Here is a 19,078-nt window from a genome sequence, read left to right on the forward strand (position 1 = left end):
GTCCGTGCTGACGCGCCACTCACCGCACCACCCCGGACGGACGCAGACAGGAGGACGAGAGCTGCGCGCGACACACACAGAGCTCTGGGCAGCGCCTCCACTCTCCCCTCCGCTCCCTCTCTCGCTCCGTGGAGACACCAGGCACTCTGTCCATCCCGACCCCAGAGGACGTTGTGCTTAAAAAGAAGACATTTACGGCTTGTCTTTCCCCCGCAGAGATGGAGGTCCCCGGTTTGGCGCACAACCTGAGCAGCCCGTTAAGTCCGTGCGAGGGCATGATCAAGGACCTAAGCCTGGATTCCATACAGCTCTGCGAACGAGACGGTAAGACGCACATATAGTGTTTTTCACCTTATGTACCGTTCCAATGCGGTGTTCACGTGTTTGGCTAGCCGCATTAGGCCGCTTTGTCAGTGTGGGGCTGCAGTCTAGAGGCTGTCATTGGCTTTAGCTGCACGTTGCACCCGTATTGTGTGCGCTTAATAGAAATAAGGGCTCGAGTGTTGCTGGTTCAGCGTGGGGACAGGAATGTAAAATGACCAGGGTGGACCATGGCATTGCCCATTCATCACATAAGCAGCTTTTCCATACAAAGTGAGCAGGCGTATGTATAGAGATAACTGGGTTTACATTTCAGCACCAGAGACGTGGACAGAGACCATGCTTTAACGCAGGTCAGTCAATGTGCTTCTTATATACTTGCATTTGCCATGAGAAACATTAACACTGGCATGATTTTAAAAAAGAAAGGAAGAAAAATAAAGGTATAGACGCCAAACTGACATCTTATCAACCCAGTACTCAAACTTTGCCCTCTTAAACCCTGTCCTAACTCCACACCAACATCTAAGCAGTAGTTATATAAAATGTCATTGAAGAGTCAAGGGAGATCTGTGCATATTCATCACAGTTTTCACGCTCTGGGGAGAAAGAAAAAAGGCGAGTCATGGTGAAGGATAGGAACATGGCTGCAGGATCCACATGTACCAGGCAGCCTCACACACCCATCACTGCAATTACATGCTCCCCATTATTCCCCATCTGAGAGCAGGATCTTAATTAGGAGCCCCACTTTAATTTATTCTCTGATATGGGCCTGTCACGCCTGTCTGGGTGTAATGGACTGGCCGTTGTTATTGTGGCGGTGCTTCGGGCCGGTTACGACTGGTGTTGGTCAGCCAGCCTTGACTCAATGGTGAGGTTTCATCAAGCGGCCAACAGTGTGGTCATTGTGTCACAGGCCTTTTTGAGAGGAGCTGTGATGCAATACGCGTGGATAAGTTGCTATTAGGACTGCTAAATGTAAAATGAAAGATGAAATGCATGCAATATTTCAGTTAATTATCCTGAAGTTCTTGTAAGTTCATTTAAATTAATTGCGCATTAAGTGATAGTTCTGGTGAATTGCCTGCCACCTGCTTGTTTCCATAGAAATGTTATTGCGTGCTTTGTCCAAATGTTCCACAGTAGGGTATTAGATTAAAAGATTTTTTTTTTAAATCTGCATTTATTCAACTACAGGTGAGTTCCCTGCATTCTCACTCTGAACAAAGCTGCCACTCCATAAATCTGACATGTAACTTTCCTGATGGCACCACCTGCTTTTCTCCATGGCGATAGGTATGCCATACTGTATAACATCATAGACAAAGATATAGCATTTTCATGGAGATATTAAGACAAGCAGATAGATCTCTATGTTTTGAAATGCATAGAATTTTTCTATTAGTTTGTATTAGCGTTTTACTTTTTTTTTTTTTTTTTTAATGCACTCTCTTTACCCACTTTTTAAACACAAATCAACACACAATACAATTTGAATTTCTTCCAAAATCATTCTTCGAACAGATGATGTCTTCAGTTCAGCTCTATGTCAGGGTCACAGTGCTGTCCTTTCAGTGACAACAGGCAGTTTGTGTTTGTGCAGCGGTCACCACAGACACTACAGTGTAAACAGGACTGTGTGTGTCCTCCAGCCGCCCACATGTTCTGTTTACAGAGAAACAGCCAAGTGTCCACCTCCTGCTCCACTCCTTTACCAGCCTCTAATTGGTGCTCATTATGTCAATGCAAGTAGATTAAAGCTTTGGTAAGGGGCTCCTTCCATACGTGGGTTGATGTTTAATGAAAAATGTCTGCCAGTTAAAGATCCTATATTACACAAAATTGACTCTTGTGAGCTTTAAGTCATGTTAAAATGTTGTTACCTCCTCAAAAACATACTTGAAGTTGTGTTTTGTTTCTTTTACACATGTTAGTAACCCATTAATATTAGTCTGTCTACATCTACAAAGCTCAAAATGTTCTGTTCCACTTGTATTATTTTTGTAGTGTAGAGTCAGCTACCTGCTACTGGTCTGAATGGAATATTCCACAGTATGGCATTATACTATCATGCATTTATTTATTCAATTACTGGTGTTTGAATTCATTGTACACAGCGCACTGAGCGCGGTCGTCTCTCCACAGATCTGACAATTCATTTGCCTTGGTGTTGCTCCTGTTCATCTCCATGTAAACAGATGCTTTTTTATGAAACATTTCTATGGAGACAAGCAGAAATGTTACATAGTGCACCTTTAAGAGACAAAACAAAATGCATATGTACAGCTGTGTGGCAAATACAACTGATAAATATTATACCAACTTTAAGTTTACTTCAAAAATATAAATTTAAAATACAGAACAAGCAACTACATTCAGGTCCTAATGTATAGTCTGAATACAGTCTAACCACACAGGGTGACATGCTGACATACTCTTTGTACCAGTTCTGGCCTGGATAAATTTATGTATCTAAATCAGCAGTGATATTCTGTCAAATCTACGCCATATTGAAATCACAACACAAAGGAATCATAGGTATCATTTGTACAACCTTTAAGATTCAATTTCAAATGCTTTTGGCAAGATCAGTTCAAAATTTTTGTCATACATACTTCCTTCTTTCTTCCTAGTTCCCACTGTAACTTTTGTATGTTTGTAATAAAGTCAAAAAGTCCCCAATTTAAACCAAAAATAAATCTTGCCTCACTTTTGGACCCAAGGGCAAATTTTCACGGTCATACATTTACAATTTGTCAAGTGCAGCCAAAGTATCTAATCGTAAATCTTTATCACATAATCTTAAGAGCTGTTTTTGACTTTGACCTTCCAGAACGTTTGATACCGCAATGTTGTATCACAAAAAGGAGAAAAGCATATTTGGCTCACATTACATTTCATCTGAGCCCCACCCTTTAGCTCAAAGACTGTGCACTGCAAGCTTCTTGGATAGACTCCTCCTTTATCTAGTCCAGTCTTATGTTTGCACACCTCGTATTCATTTCACATGGCTTTCTAAATTTATCTTCAAATGCATAAATATTTAATGGGCAGTGTGAGAGAGGCTTATGAGCTGGTGCTGAGGCTGCAAATGGAAAAGAAGGATTTTTCTGTGGGAAAGAGAGATTGTGTGAAGGGGCCAGATGCACAAAGGAGAAAAAAGAGAACATGATGACAGTTTAACAGGTCACCAAAATCAGAAGAGCAAATCGTTTTCTGGAGGGAGAGACTGGAGTGTGCAAAGGGTTTTTAAATCTGTATGGTTACCATATTTAAATATATTAAAGGGCCAATATTACGCTATTTTCTGATCTATGTTTTAATGTTGTTTTCTCATCACAAACATAGCCGGAGTTGTGTTTTGTTTCATTCACACATGTCACACAAATCCTACATGTTTAGGCTGTGTTCTTCTCTCAAACAGAAAACACTCTGTTTCACCTTGTGATATCATGTGTAATACGGGAAGTGCTTCACTGTGTTTTAAACTCCATACACCTTCCCTATAATCATTTGGATGGTTTCAGCCCTACTCAACAAAGGTAAAAGTTGTTAAGTTGAAAACAACCACTACATGTAATGTAATGAAACACAACACAACTCCAGGTATGTCTTTCAGGAGGTAACAACATTCGAACGTGGTGAAAATCTCATATAAATCTTACAAACTCGGTGTTTTGCTTTAATTATCCTAAACCTGAATGCTAGATCTGATTTGTCTGCTCTTTTGTCATGAATAAAACCTACAGTGATCCTTAGTGTAACAGTATAAACAGGCTGTTGGTTTTGACCTTGCTGATGTAATGAAGCTGGTGTGATGGATGAGTGGCATTTACCCGGAGAACAGTGTCTTCCGTGGCTGCTCCCTCTCCACAGCGGAAACTCCAGAGCTCTAATGTTGCCAGGTCCCATCACACAATTCCTCCGTCAGCCGGAGGAAATACGCTCCCTCTGCGTGTTGTGCTTTTCAATTAACTCATGACAAAAGCTTTGTTTCAGCGTTCAAAAGACCTGCTCGGAATTAGGGACAACTTAATAAAAACATTCATTCACTTGCTTCCAACATCTGCCAGTAAGTAAGTGACAATTCTGTTACAGCTATTCATGGGGTTAAAAATGATGAAAAGTTAAGGACAGTTGTCTGTTTAACATTTTAAAACAATATTATTATACCTTTTGATTAGGAAAGTCCTCAACATGTTGCATATAACAGGAAGCTGAAAACCATGGCAATTATTTGATTAATCAATATGAAATACGAAATACAAAAAAGCAAAGCTAAATGTTAAGTTTGTGTTATTAGGTTCTTTGTTCAGACCAAGAGTTTGTTTTCATACCGGACAGTTTCGACTGCTCTCTAGCACTCTTCCTCAGAGTGGTCACGTGTCTGGTCAGCTGATTTATACAGGTCTTGGCGCTGTCTTCCTACGGGTGGAGGCAGGACGACAGCGCCATCTGCAGTCCGACTTCCTCAGGACAGTATCCCAGGTGTGTGAGAGTATAAAGGCTCCCTCGTCCCAGTTTATAGAAAAAAAGAAAAAAACATAATAACATAAATTCTTAGAAGACCAAATGAATCTCATTTGTCTAAATGTTAAGTGTTTTTATTTGTCTATTTATGTCTCATTAACTTCATTTAACTTCATTAACTCAGAAAATTAGATTTCATAGAGCAATTCGCATAATCTGTTATACAATGTAAATTAAAGAAAATACTAAATTTCACTATTGATTGGTCATGGAGTCAATAATCGTGAATAGTCATAAAGTTGTCATTCTTCTAAAATGTGTCTAAAATATAAAATCAGATTGCCCCATTTGTAAGAATAAAGGACTTTTATTTTTGTAACCAATGTGCCTCTGACATTTTATTCAAGCCTTGTGTGAATACATTGTGCTACAACAGTAAGAGGATGTTCTTGTACATAAATATTACTAGTTTGTCCTGGAAAAGGACCTGGTTCTACTCTTTAAAGGAGTCAAGGAGCCACTGATGCACTCACCCAACTTGCCTTAAAAATGTGATATTGTGACATCCCTAGTTAATAATTAGAGCAGAGGATGGCATAAGGTAAATCTTGCTTTGTTGAATACAGTATTTTTTCGGTTGCATATGTCAGCTCAATACAGATGGCATCCAACTATTTGAAATCATCAATAACAAACACTTAAGCCAACCTAAATTCAAATTGTGGCTACAACTTGAGCAGCAGCAGGTGGGACTGTTGTGATGAGTAAGCTGGCTTTCTTCAGTGTGGTCACATGACCAGAGTGTGCTTTGTGCACACACGAGGCTGATAACATCATAACTGGCAAAACATTGGAATACATTAGTAGCTTTGTTATTGCTATGTCCACAGGATTATAACTGATAAGGCCAATACACCCAATACGTAGCTTTATGAAATGCCAAATTATTTTGGTGTGTTATTTATAAAAGATTGGATAAATCATGATCTCTGTAGCCTAAAGTCCTTTAGCACACAATACATTCATCAAACTTCACATAAAACACTGAAAGCCTGTAAGCACCATATTGTTGCCTTGTACAATGGCACACTTAATACTTTCCTGTCAGTGTCAAATGCATCCAAGCAAGAACTTCTATGCACTTAGTTTACTGACAACTGCCACCTCCAAATATGAGAAAAGAATGTTTATTATAAAACGTATTATAACAAAATAAAAACCTTACTTAAAGAAATGCTTCCAAACATATCTAAAACAAAATCATAGAAACTGTAAAAAAAAATACTGTATGAAGAAATTACCATTTATTTGTCTATTTAAAAATAAATTTGAAAATGTAATCAAGTTAAATTATACTTCCAATTATGAAGCTGTATTTTTTTAACTGTTAAGAAAACTATTGAATGAACAAAGACATAAACACATTTGAATGCTAATGAATTATTGTTTATTTGAATAAGTTTGCAGTGGCACCTTTAGCGCCTCCTGGAGGTGCAGCAACGGCACACACGGGTCAGAGCTCGGCGTCGACGAGCCATGCCACCATCAAACCTTTTCTTCACAGCTGACCAGAAGGAGGCGCTCTTGTGCACACTATTGTCTGCTGTAATGGCCTTGAAATCTTCTGAAAAAACACCAACAGTGATCTCAGCCTGTCCAGGTCCATCCGTATGCTCCTCATTCACACTGGAGCTGAGATTATCACTCTGGTCCATTTCAGACCAGAACAGGATGGGCTTTTCGTCCCTGAGCAGATCAGGGTCAGGGCTGTTTGTGTCCATGCACAGGTTAGTCTCATCCACAGGCTGAATGATGAAAGAGACATCATTATTTCCCAAGTAACAGTCTTCAATTATCTCAATCAAAGGGCTGTCATGTTCCTCTGGTTCCTCAGGTTTAGAGGATATCTTGTGGTCCTCAGGAGGAGAGCTCACATCTTCAAAGACCAGAGAAGACCCTGGCCTGTTAAGTGAAGCTGCAGAGGACTGTGAGTCCTGTTCTGGAACTTCTTCAGCTGTATTTGCCACAGGAGCAGATGTGGAGGTCTTCAGTGTTACTGCCATCAGATCATGGGCACCTTGGACATATTCACTGTCACTGTAAATGTGCTCCATTGTTATGAAGGGATGCCTCAGCGCTTGGCCGACGGTCAGCCTCTTCTCTGGGTCAATCTGGAGAAGATTTTTAACAAAATCAAAGAAAACCTCCAGGTCCAAGACAGCATCTTCATCCTTTTTATCAGCCTGTAGCATTACGGCTTCCTCCAGATCTGAAAACCTGTCCAGTTCACACTCTGAGACCTCAGGCTTTTTCCAGTTTGTGGCCTGGTATTCAATTGAGCTCTTGAATCTCCACTGGCAACTTGTCTGGAGAAAGTATTTATCAGCGTAGACACTTCTCTGCAGCATCTCATCGCTGGGTTGTCCAAGGAGATGGATGATAGTCCTTAGGTGGTCCTAGTTGGACATGTTGGAGAACAGCTGGCAGCCTAAGAGGCCCTCTCACAGACAACAGCCAAGCGTCCACATCTCCAGAGCCTCGCACAGGGGAGCACCCAGGACCACCTCAGGAGCATGATATCTGTCACACATCATATTCATGCCCTGTTCCAGGTCTGAGAAATGGCCTCCACATCCAAAGTCGATCAACTTTACTTTAAATGGTTGGTCTTCGTGGTTGACCAACATTTAGATCACCATGGACAATACACGCTTCTTTCAGAGCTTCAAAAGATACAAGAAGCTGTTGGGCAACAGGCCGTAGCTCACTCAGTGAAATATTTCCAGGGCGGTCCATGGAGAGGTCCAGGAGGCTGCAGTCTAGTATTTCATAGACGATGCAGTGGTACTCCTCACAAGAGAAGTGTTCGATATATTTGACGATGTTCACCTCGTCCGGGTCAATGTTTCCCAGATGCTGGATGATGTCCAGCTCAATTTGCATCGCATAATCATCTTCAAACAGTTTCACTGCCACCACTTCTTTGGTTTTGGTGTTGAAGCATTTGGCCACCTGTCCATATGCTCCTTCCCCAAGAAACTCCAGAACGGTGTAGTTCCCCAGTGTACGGGGGACGCCCTCTGCTGGAGGACAAGTGATGGTTGAAGAAACTGATGCAGACATTGCAAAAGTCAGTGTTTGTACGAGCTCGAGTGAAAGTAGACTGTCTCTGTCGAAGGGTTTGTTCAAGCGAAGACCTGAACGGTTTGTGCACTCCTTTATATCCAGCTGCATTGGAGATGGAATCTCACTGTTCCATGTTGTCAGGGTTAACGCTTACATCATAATTTGTTTACTTTTAAAAGATATATTTGTAAATTAATGAAAAAATCCAGAGTTAGAATAAAATTCAAATGCAGTCAGAGGAAAATGTTACTGATGCCTTTTCTGTCTGTTTATAAAAGTCATTTTATAAACAGACCTATTATGCAATATTGACTTTTTAATGGTGTTATAATTGTTTACCCTTCTCATTTACCCACTAGAAGTTGTATTTAGAGTGATTCATGCATCTTGCAAGAGTACAAATACACCTGCATTCAAGATGTCATTCCTCCAATCAATCCCCATTGTTACTGCCACCCACTGCTCTGTACTAACTTTGTTTATAAAACACATATTCATACCATAGAGTGGACATAGCTAACTCGCTAACTGGCACGTTAGGCCTCTGTTAGGGTTAGGAAGTGAGCATAGAGGCGCTTTCGGTTCCTTCAACTCTGGTTCCAGTTGACGTTACATAGAGAAATTATTGCCCCTTTCTCTGTAAGTGCTGCAATGAGCCTCGTCCCTTTGGTCTTAAAATGTTCACATTAAATGATTCTGCATTATCGTGGTGTTTTTATTTCAGCATTTTGGCTGTTTAAAAATCCATATTAATAATATGGAGCTTGGCTTCAAATTTGCAACTACTAGCAACGTTAACTTAATTTGACTGGAGCCGAACGCTATGGGTGACGTCACACTCACTTAGTCCACTTCTTTACTCTACAGTTTATAGTAACCAAATGATGAATATACAACAAGCAGGTGGGCAATAATTGGGAAAGTGGGGAAAGCATGTTTGAGCATTAGACAGAGCAACACGATCAAAAGCATGTCATCACAGCAGATCAGTGCATGTTTCTCCGTAAGGTTCTGCTAAGTAACTTAAAGGTGCGTCTGCCACGTGCCTGTCTTCATGGAGATAATTTCATTGCCCATGTGTTCCACAGTATAGGCTTAAATGTTTCTAATCTTCATCAAGACAAGCAAGTCAAGAGCAACAGGTCAGATCTGTGGAGAGGAGGCCTCAATCACACTAAGTATACATGTTTTTTAAGTGAATGTTTGCAAAATACACATATGTTTAATATACACACATGTTTAATGCCATACTGTGGAAAATTCAATAGCATTTCCATGGAAGCAAGCAGGTGGCTCCCCAATAGAAAATTTTCTATAGTGTAGCTTCAAAATTTAAGAGTACTTTTGCCTTCTCTTCTCTGGGTTGGACACACTACAGTTACAGATGAACAATACATTGTTTATCTCTCTCTGCATTCATTGGTGTTTATTTTTTCTTCCAGCATGCTCTCTGTCTCACCCGGGCCTCTGCTGCTCTGATGGGAACAAAGCTGTGATTCTCCAACAGCCCCTTGAGCCCATCCATTCACTCACAACTAACAAGTTCAAATTTAAACCTTGGAAAGCGCTGTCTAGTCTAAAATTGTCAGCCGCAATTGTGTTTTTATCCCAAATCTCTATGAAATAATAGAAAAGCAGGTGAAACTGGAACAGACCTTAGAAAGCTGTTAGGTGAGTCTGTGCATGCATGTTAACAAGGTTTTTATTGATCGTGCTGCATCTATTGGCTTCCTGTGTATCAGACAGCGTGCTGAGTGAAAGGGCCAGTAGCTCTATTTGAAAGTATTGGATGCATTTGAATGGCCAGATTCTTTTTGTGAAAGAAGGAAGCAGGTTGCATTAGCTAAAGTGTATCTGATAAAGTGAATTTTTACAAAGTACCTAAGCAGCATTTTGAAGTTATCTTTTAGAATAGAAATACTGCAGTTTCATTGTAACTCTATTGGTTATGGCTTGTGTGATTTCCAATGCTTCGAACATCTCCCTTTGCACTTGACCTTCACCTTGTGTGTCTTACCTGCATCGTCAGCGTAGGTTCAGTTCCCAAGAAAATACTGCAGTGTATCAGCAAACTGCAATATCCTTCCGTCTATCCATCTTCTTCTGCTTATCAATACAATGCAATAAACGTCATAAAAATATGAATTACTCCCTGAAAAGTAAAAAAAAAAACAGTAAGAGCTTAAAGTTTTTGTTAGTTGTTAGTTGGGATAGGCACAAATTGTAAGTGGCATAACATGGATAAACATAATTTTTGTTTCTAAATTCAACTCATTTTACCGTCAAAATGCTTTTTATCTGGAAAAAGTTGATTTGAAATAAATGTGTTATGTCATGTTTTGAAAATCACATTCTTTTGTATTGATCTGAAGCAAATGTTAGATTATTAAGTTTACACGCACTAAGGAAAACGTCATATCAAACTACATATGATATTTAGAATGAAAACATTGAACTAATTATTTATTTATTTATGATCAAAGTCAGTTTTCTACAAAGAATGACAATGCTTTAGTTGTTCTTTGTATCTTTGCTTATAGCCCGTCAATATGTATTATCTTTAATATGCATCATAACATTGATTTCCTCAAAAGCAGCCACAGCGGTGACGTCTGACCTGACAGTTTTACAATATTGGTGTAAAAGCTCCATTTGCAGGTGAATTAGATGAGCTTTGGGTAAATGGCAGCAGAATCAGCACTGCAAATCACCAGCAGCCTCACAATCCATATCCCACTGCTTCAGCGCTAATAAACAACACCGCCATTTTGAATGAAGTTTGACCATTAAACGAGAGGAAACAAAGTGACCAACACGCATGAGTCAGAGATTAGGTTGTTTATTTTGAGAGCAATAATGCCCCATAACGCTTGAACAGTTCAATCATTTCTTCTCTATAAGTCGTGTTTTTACATGAAGAAATAAGAACTGCCTTAAGGGTGTTTTATTTCAACATAACTGGCATGGCTTGTTTTGAGCTTTTTAAAGGTTCTATGTGATGTGCGCTTTAAGCCATGTTCTAATGTTGGTGCCTCCTTAAAAACATACCTTGAGTTGTGTTTTGTTTCATTCACACATGTTGGAGTAATATTTTGGTCTATATTTCCAAAGCTCAAAATGCTCTATTCCACTTTGTGATGTCGTGTAGTGGTAGTTTTCAAGTTAACAGCTGCATTTTACCTTCATTCAATAGAGACTTGAAATTCCTTGGCTGTTTTCTGTTTGAGAAAAGAACTCAGCCAGGATTTGTACATTAAACATGTATGAATGCAAGAAAATAAAACTCCAGGTATGTTTTTGATGAGAAAACAAAATTATAACATAGATCAGAAAACAACATAATATGAACCCTTTAAGCAGAGGCAATGCCCATTTTTAGTTGCAGAGCTCAAGTGCTGATTCAACTGAAGAAACTAAAGATTTGCAGTTTTATTCCAGCTCTCACCAGCTGTTTTATCCTTGAGCAAGACATTTCACCCACCTTGCCCATCTATGAAAGTGTTCGTTTGTGTGTGTGTGTATGTGTGGTTTTCTGCCTGTCACATCAAGACATTTTGTGCCCAGTGAGTACTGCTGTGATACTGCCAGAGTGACCGACCACACCTCTGCAGTGATGGGAAGTAACTGAATACATGTACCGAGAATACATATTCAGAATACTTATTGTGAGTAACTGTATTCCGGTACAGTCGTTACTTTTTCATTCGATGTTTTTTCAGAATACAGTTATTTTTCTAAAATCAAAGGAATACCTGATGACACAATTTTGGCTTTGAACTACGTGTTTTTGGTAAGAAAAATGTCACACAGAACTCTCGTGGTGTGTGTGGATGGAAATTTTCCTTCTCTAATTAGACATAAATCAATTCAGTAAATTGATGACAACAAATAAAGCTGTTTGTAATTCTATGTTGTACGTTTTTCACTATAATATAATGCAAATTGGTATAAAAGTATTCCAAGTATTCAGAATGCTGTACTCTGATTGGACCATGTAACAGAATACGTTACAAAATACATTTTGTATCGAGTATTCTACTCAATATATTCTCAAAGTATTCTTCTCATCACTGCATCTGTGTCAGTTTGAGTCACGGTAGCTGCAGCAGAGTGAATGAAATGTTATTTTTGGTGCACGACATACATGCAGTTGGTTTTGTGTGTCATGTCCTTATGAACCTCTCAAATTACTTACTACTACAACTGTAAAAGTATCTCTTATATTAATGCAAAGTATGTACAGAGTGTGCAATCAGATAGAGAGGACCTAAGCACAACTTTTTATTAGAGCTAAGCCTCATTGACTAAAGAGGAAAGAGCTCCTTCCGCACAATCTCCAGGGATGCACAGAGGCAAAGTGGTGGGCACTTCTATCTCTTACTAAGGTGAGCTAATTGTAGGTCTTATTATTGTACAGGGCTGCCTGACTCACAAGCAGAGTGCATTTCCTCTTTGTGTTAATGTGAGTCCTCTGTTGCATAACTTAACTTCTTACCCCTTTACAAAACATGACCCTGCAACTCAGTGCTATTACTGTAATCAGGGTGCAGCCAATCTGAGACCTGCTGTTGTGGAAACATTTTTGAACACCCGCATTTGCACATTGCTTTTTGCCTATTTTACTTGAATGAAACCAATAGAAATAAATATATGGATCAAACTGACAATTTGAAACTTTTTTTTCACTAACAAATGATTTAATTTTCTGCCCCAAGCACATTTAATATCAAATGACCACTTTTGAATGGGTAAGTTTTGTGATAAACAGTTTCCAGTGTCACCTCAGAATGAATGGTTTGGCTTGTCAGATGTGACCAAACAGTATTTTGAAAAGCAATTCTTAGCTGTCCCATGTGGATTGAAGCTGCAATTACACAGACAGTCCATTACTGAAAACATTTACCAAGAAATCTGTGCATCTCTTTAAATAGATCTTAAAGCGCTGTTTGCAGTGGTCTAAAGTTGTTTATCACTTACCTTATTCATTCTGAGCATTGTAATTATTCACTGTGATGAGTTAAGAAGTGTGTTTTACAACTTTCAGAGTCCAGAGTAGTAGCAGTAGGAGTTTTGTCACAGTAAAATTAACAACTAGAATGTAAAACTGTACTTCCAGACTATCACACAATAAAACACTTTATACTTACATGCAAACACTACACAGTACACTTATTTTGTCCTCAAGAGCTACTTAATATCTGTACTAGTGCAAGACAAATTATGGCCAAATAAAGGGTAATTAAAGGGCACTTTAGTTTGTAATTAATGCAATCACACCCGTAGACTATATAAATTGACATAGCTAACCCACTCATTGGTTTTAAAATGTTCGTATTAACCCACTCTACATGCTCCTGGTGTTTTGATTTCACTATTTTGTCTGTAAATAAACTCCTATTCCTAATCTGGCACTCAGCTCCAAACTCACCCCTATAACAGCTAGCCTCGTGAGCTTCATTTGACTGGAGTCGAGCGCTATGTCACACTCCCTTAGTCCACATGTTGCCTCGGTACATAATTGTCTGGCTGGTCAGATGCCACAGAACAGTATTCTGAAAAACATTTCTCAACTGTCTCTTGTGAATTGAAGCTATATAATCTAGACTGAAAGCATTTATAGAGAAGCCTGTGTACCATCACTTTAACATTCACCACTGAAAATGCAGCTTTACAAGTCACATCTCTGGAAATAGATCTTAATGATGAATGACTGTTGGTATGTCGACAAAGGTTATTTCTGAAGGTTAGAACATTGGTGTCAGCCCATTAAAATTCTCACTAACAGGAAAGGCAAAAAACTCATTATATAGAAAAAAATGTGTCTGTTATCTGCTGCCAAGGATCCTTTTACATTTAGTTATATGATACAAACTTGTTTGAAAACTCATTTAACTACAAATTAAACACAGAGAAATGGCCAAGACTCTGATCTGTTTAAAATGGTTCAAAGTGAAGGAGAGAGTGTTTTTACCTTTTGAAATTATGTAATGTATATATATATATATATATATATATATATATATATATATATATATATATATATATATATGTATTGTTGTTGTTTTGTTTTGCTTAAAGCTCTGCAGCTCTAAAAGAATTGGGTCTTTTAAAATAATGAGATCCAGATCCAACTGTTCATGTTAAAGGTGTGCAGAGAATGTCCCACAGCATGGCTATAAACCTATGAATCTCCATGGAGACTTGAAAGCCAAATTACAGGAGAGGCGGCCACACTCACAGTAGATATTTATGAGCAAGAAATAACACCTGTACCTGAATAAATACAAGACAGACTAGTTTAATACCATACTGTGGACAATTTCAACATCTCCTTGGGGACATACAGGTTGCAGACTCCATCCAGAAAAGTAACACAATGCACCTTTAAGGAACTGCTCTAAGAACAGATTCCAACTTACTTAATAATAATAATAATAATAATAATAATAATAATAATAATATGAAATATAGTAGTAGTCATGGCATCAGTAAGTGTGTCTGTTAAAAACTGTGATCTGTTATTCTACCCAGACCACTGCAGTGAGCAAGGGGCCAGACGCGATGGAAGTACATATGCCATTCCAATTATGAGATTAGTCCTTCATCTGCTGTGTGTAGTTAGAGGCTCCACTCTCTTTGTCCCCAGTTTGTGCAATATATTCTGGAATTCCACATTCTCGCATTTTAGTCACTCACGCGTCCCAAACACCAGACCGCGTACAGAAATGCATTGTTGCAGTGCCAATAGAGGCGGGGCTTATCCTCACGCGGACTCTACATGCACAAGTATATTCATTCTAATTGTACAAAGCTGGTATTATAGAAGCTTGTTATGACATTTTCATTGGGGGTATTGTGCATCGCTATGGTTACTGCCTCCTGGTTTTATAGTACTACATTATACTCTACATCTGATTTCAAATGAGATTCAAATGACAGCGTTTGAAATATTTAATGCCTCATATGCGCTGGAGCCGATCTCGTACGTGTGTGTTGAAAAGCTGATGTGTTGCTATGGTAACATATATGGTGGTAGTGGTGAGGCCAGTGCTTTAGTAGAGCGGTTGGCGTACTGTAAGAGCCAGATAAGCGCTGCACTGTGTGTAGAATTGTAAGAGGCTGCAGAGGAACAGCAGCAGCAGAATAAAAGGGGGTTTGGAGCAGACAAGAGGGGATCCTGAGGGACGGCACTAATGCAGGAAGTGTGGATTAACTGGCCCATTTGTTGTGATAGTTCATAATCCGCTAATGGCCACTTTATGGGCTCTGTTGTTGTGGATAGATGGATGTATTCAGTCATAAACATCATGTCATGCAATGTACTGAAGTTGAATATGTGGAGGTTGTTTACAAGACTTTTGTTAATGTATAGCACCTTCTTTGTGTTCTATAAATATGTTAGAAATTTGAAAAACATTATCTTATAATTATAATGATCGATGTTATCAAAAATCATATAACATTTGGATTGAGGGTTCATCACCTGCTCATCTCCAATGGTATTGCTTTGCCTGGAATGTTTTGCAATTGAGCATTAAATCTTTGCTTGAGATCCAGACTACACACTTCTTTAGTACTTTACAAAGATGTGAGTCTGGTTACCGGTAGATCTCCCCATTTTCAGATGGGCATGATTGACAGATGGATAAGTAGACATCTCAAAAAATAAAGGGAAAATATCATTGAGAACTGAAAAACATTGCTGATTTCTGCAAAATTAATGAGCAAAGCATTATTATTATTATTTTTTTTTTTTTTTTACGTGAGATGAATTAGATAGTATTTGTAAATCATAGGTGAGCTCCTTTATTTCACATGCAAATCAAATCTGATGCAAGGTCATGCTTTGTTTTCAGACAGAGGGCATGGGGACCAGACTGATATCAATCTGTATAAAAATCTGTAGAGATATCATAAGACATCATCAAGTCAGATCTGTGGAGAGACTCACAGTAAGAAGAATGTATCTAAATGTGTTAACAACAGAAACACTTGAAATTTAATAAATTCATGATAGATAAGATTAATGTCATACTGGAACTTCTAGACAAAGCAATAACATCCCTATGAAAACAAGGAAGTGGCAAAACTCCCATTTAAAAGTCACGTCATACACCTTCAAAATTATCAGGTTAAATCTACCATTGAAGTGCATTCACAAACAGAAGCAACACTATATTTCCATGGCCTTACTTTTCCTTTGTCTTTCTTTGTCTTTCTTTTGTGCAACAGGTAAGTCCCAGGATGGGAGTATCTCAGAGATGGAGGAGCTCCCCGTCCCCCAGAACATCAAGATCAGTAACATCACCTGTGACTCCTTCAAAATCTGCTGGGACATGGAAGCACGCAGCAAAGAGCGCATCACCCACTACTTCATCGACCTCAACAAGAAGGAGAACAAGAACTCCAACAAGTTTAAACACAAGGTACTCACAGTTCCTTTAAGCACCATGACTCACCAATGTACCACTCACTCAGTGCTGTGGGTGAGGTCAAAGGTTAGTATTACAATAGAAAACTGCTTCACAGTAGATACAGACGTGTAATTGAAATATCTTGTGACAATGTTCAAGTTCTGGGGAATATGATTGCAGGATATGTGCTTTCCAAAATTGTACACCCCTAATCCTAAACACAGATTCCAACTGATTTTCCAAATAATGTTGCTATAGTGTGTGTCATAGCAGCAGTAAGCACTAGCATGTGAAACAAGGGTGTAGAAGTAGCAGTAGCAGACGAACTATGCATTCAGCTATCCATGGGTTTCAGAATGATGAAAAATGAGGACTGTTGCCATAGCAATTCCCAGTTTAAACAAAAAAAAATTATAGCTTTTGAATAGTGAAAAATCATTAAAATGTTGCTTATAACAGGAAGCTGAAGGCCATGAATAGATTGAGGAAATGTAATGTAGTATTGTACTTGTAAGTTGGAGCTGGAGTGGTAGCAGCTATAGAAGTAGGCGATATGTTACTATATGTAGTAACAGTACTGTTACAAAAAAAATAAAATAAAATTGAGAACTAGAGAATAGATAATACTGTTTTGGGGTATTACAGCTACACATATAATAACTACACTTTCATTTGCCTCAGTACAATATTTGTTAGTGAAGTCTTAGTTCATGCTTTATTAAAACTAATTAGTTATTATATAGGCTAGAGGTACCCAATGTTTTGTGCATTTTCCATTTCCACCCTTTACTACCATCACCATAGTAACAACACAAAGCCTCCCTCCTTCTTTAAAGTGAACAGTGGATAATTCACAGCTCCTTATTTCCTCAGTCTCTTGGTGCTCTGCAGTGGCTTCCTTCCTTATTACAGGTGACCTCTCACTGCTTTGACTGTGCGCTGGAGATGGTTGCTAGGCAAAGACCACTGCTCATATCAATGAACAACCAAAGCCCTCTGAGACTCCACAGGGCTGTAAGGACCCACACAATAGTCACCAAGGACACTGCTACCCGAATGAGTGGAGTCATTTAACACTTTCTCACACAAATACTGCGTAGTTCTGAAAAATACACTGAAAAATTCACCTTGTATATACTGAAGAGCAAGAAGAGAAAAGGCGTTAGGTAATCTAGAGTCTGGAGACAGTCAGTCTGAGGGGAGGCTCTCAGATGTGGTCATGTGATCACTAACATCATCACTCACATAAAAGGACTAGACTGAGTTTGCCCCTGTAAGACTGGATGAAGAGCGGATCAGGTTAAGGCAATAACTGTGCTCTGGCGTGGGAACAGCGGAAAAATCTATCTCACCATAGCAGAGACATGGATGGATTCTTGTATTGATTCATTTTGTGCGATAAAATGTGTAAATATTTAATGCAAATGAAAAGTGATGGATTAAAACATGCTAATCATTTTTAAAAGAGGGTATTATGCAAAATCAACCTTTTTGAGCTTTCAACCTTGATATAACATCCCCTCATTAAACACATGCATGAAGAGGTTTTAGATGTCATCCATGCATGTTTGAGTATTTTACTGATCTTTCCTGGGCCCTGTTTGGACCCTCACAGTTAGCTGTGAGATTCTGTCCAATGCTCAGCCCACAAGGCTGCCCCCACACAAAACACGTCTCCCATAAATATACAAAAAGAATGATGCAGAACTGTAAACAACAACTTGGCAAACCTGATGCCATATGGCAAAGTATCATTAGTGAGATGCATGCTGATTCTGTTGTGATAGCGCTCTGAAAGGGAGTGACTTAGTACAGAGAGCAAAGGACAGAGACATATAGCATTTTCAAAACAATAAAAGGTAACAGGGTGATCTACATATGTTACATGTTAGCAGGTAATACCCCTACTTAGCTAAAGGGTTCAGGTTAGAAGCCAAGCTTAAGGGATTAAATAAGTAGTTACTAAGCCTGAATCATTCTTAATAACTTTTGATATACGATGTGTTCATTATGAATTAAATTAAAGATTAAAGATATTATAAGTGCAGTTATTATAAACTCAACTCAAGTCAACAACGTGACAGGTTTGATGCCATCTCGCAATAGTACATAAAATTCACAAAATTCCAAACTGTACCAAATGCAGTAAGATATTTGTGTATATTTCTTCATCTTAACCCTTTAAGCCCACATACTACATATATATATACTACATATATATACCACATATATGTAGTATAAAATATTATTACAGGGGCCGTGTGTGGGGATGGCTGCTTTACATTATCAATGGTCTATTACTGAAATGTCCTACAATTTACCTTATTCAACAGATTTAATACTAATTTGTTGTTTTCCAGGATGTCCCGACCAAGCTGGTGGCCAAGGCCGTGCCCCTGCCCATGACGGTGAGGGGACACTGGTTCCTGAGTCCTCGCACAGAATACACAGTGGCTGTCCAGACTGCATCCAGACAAACGGATGGAGACTACGCTGTGTCTGAGTGGAGCGAGATCATTGAATTCTGCACCGCTGGTAATGTCTCACAGCATCTAATACAACACGTGTGGAAGTGCTACCAGGGCTAATATAGATTCTGTGGTGGAGAGGATTGATGGAGAGATAGGGATGGGGTGGAGGAGGAGGAGAGGAAAATAAGGGATTATGGGAAAGATGCAGAGGTCAGTAGGTTGGACTTTACACGCGGCAGGTTTTAGAGGGGGAGGGGAGGTACAAACAGCTGA

General features: G+C 39.0%; 1 protein-coding gene across 1 annotated transcript in view; it reads left to right on the forward strand.

Annotated features, from left to right (window-relative positions):
- LOC110157219 (phytanoyl-CoA hydroxylase-interacting protein-like) overlaps positions 1–19,078 on the forward strand; it is a 26,208-nt gene continuing 7,130 nt past the window's right edge. The window contains exons 1-3 of the mRNA XM_020921496.2: positions 1–324; positions 16,153–16,346; positions 18,695–18,869. Of these exons, the coding sequence (XP_020777155.1) occupies positions 219–324; positions 16,153–16,346; positions 18,695–18,869 (475 nt within the window). The 5' untranslated portion in view covers positions 1–218. The remainder of the gene's footprint in view (positions 325–16,152; positions 16,347–18,694; positions 18,870–19,078) is intronic.

This window comes from Boleophthalmus pectinirostris, unplaced genomic scaffold, assembly GCF_026225935.1.
Source record: "Boleophthalmus pectinirostris isolate CB_2022bp ecotype Guang Dong unplaced genomic scaffold, ASM2622593v1 HiC_scaffold_5, whole genome shotgun sequence".
Lineage (NCBI taxonomy): Eukaryota > Metazoa > Chordata > Actinopteri > Gobiiformes > Gobiidae > Boleophthalmus > Boleophthalmus pectinirostris.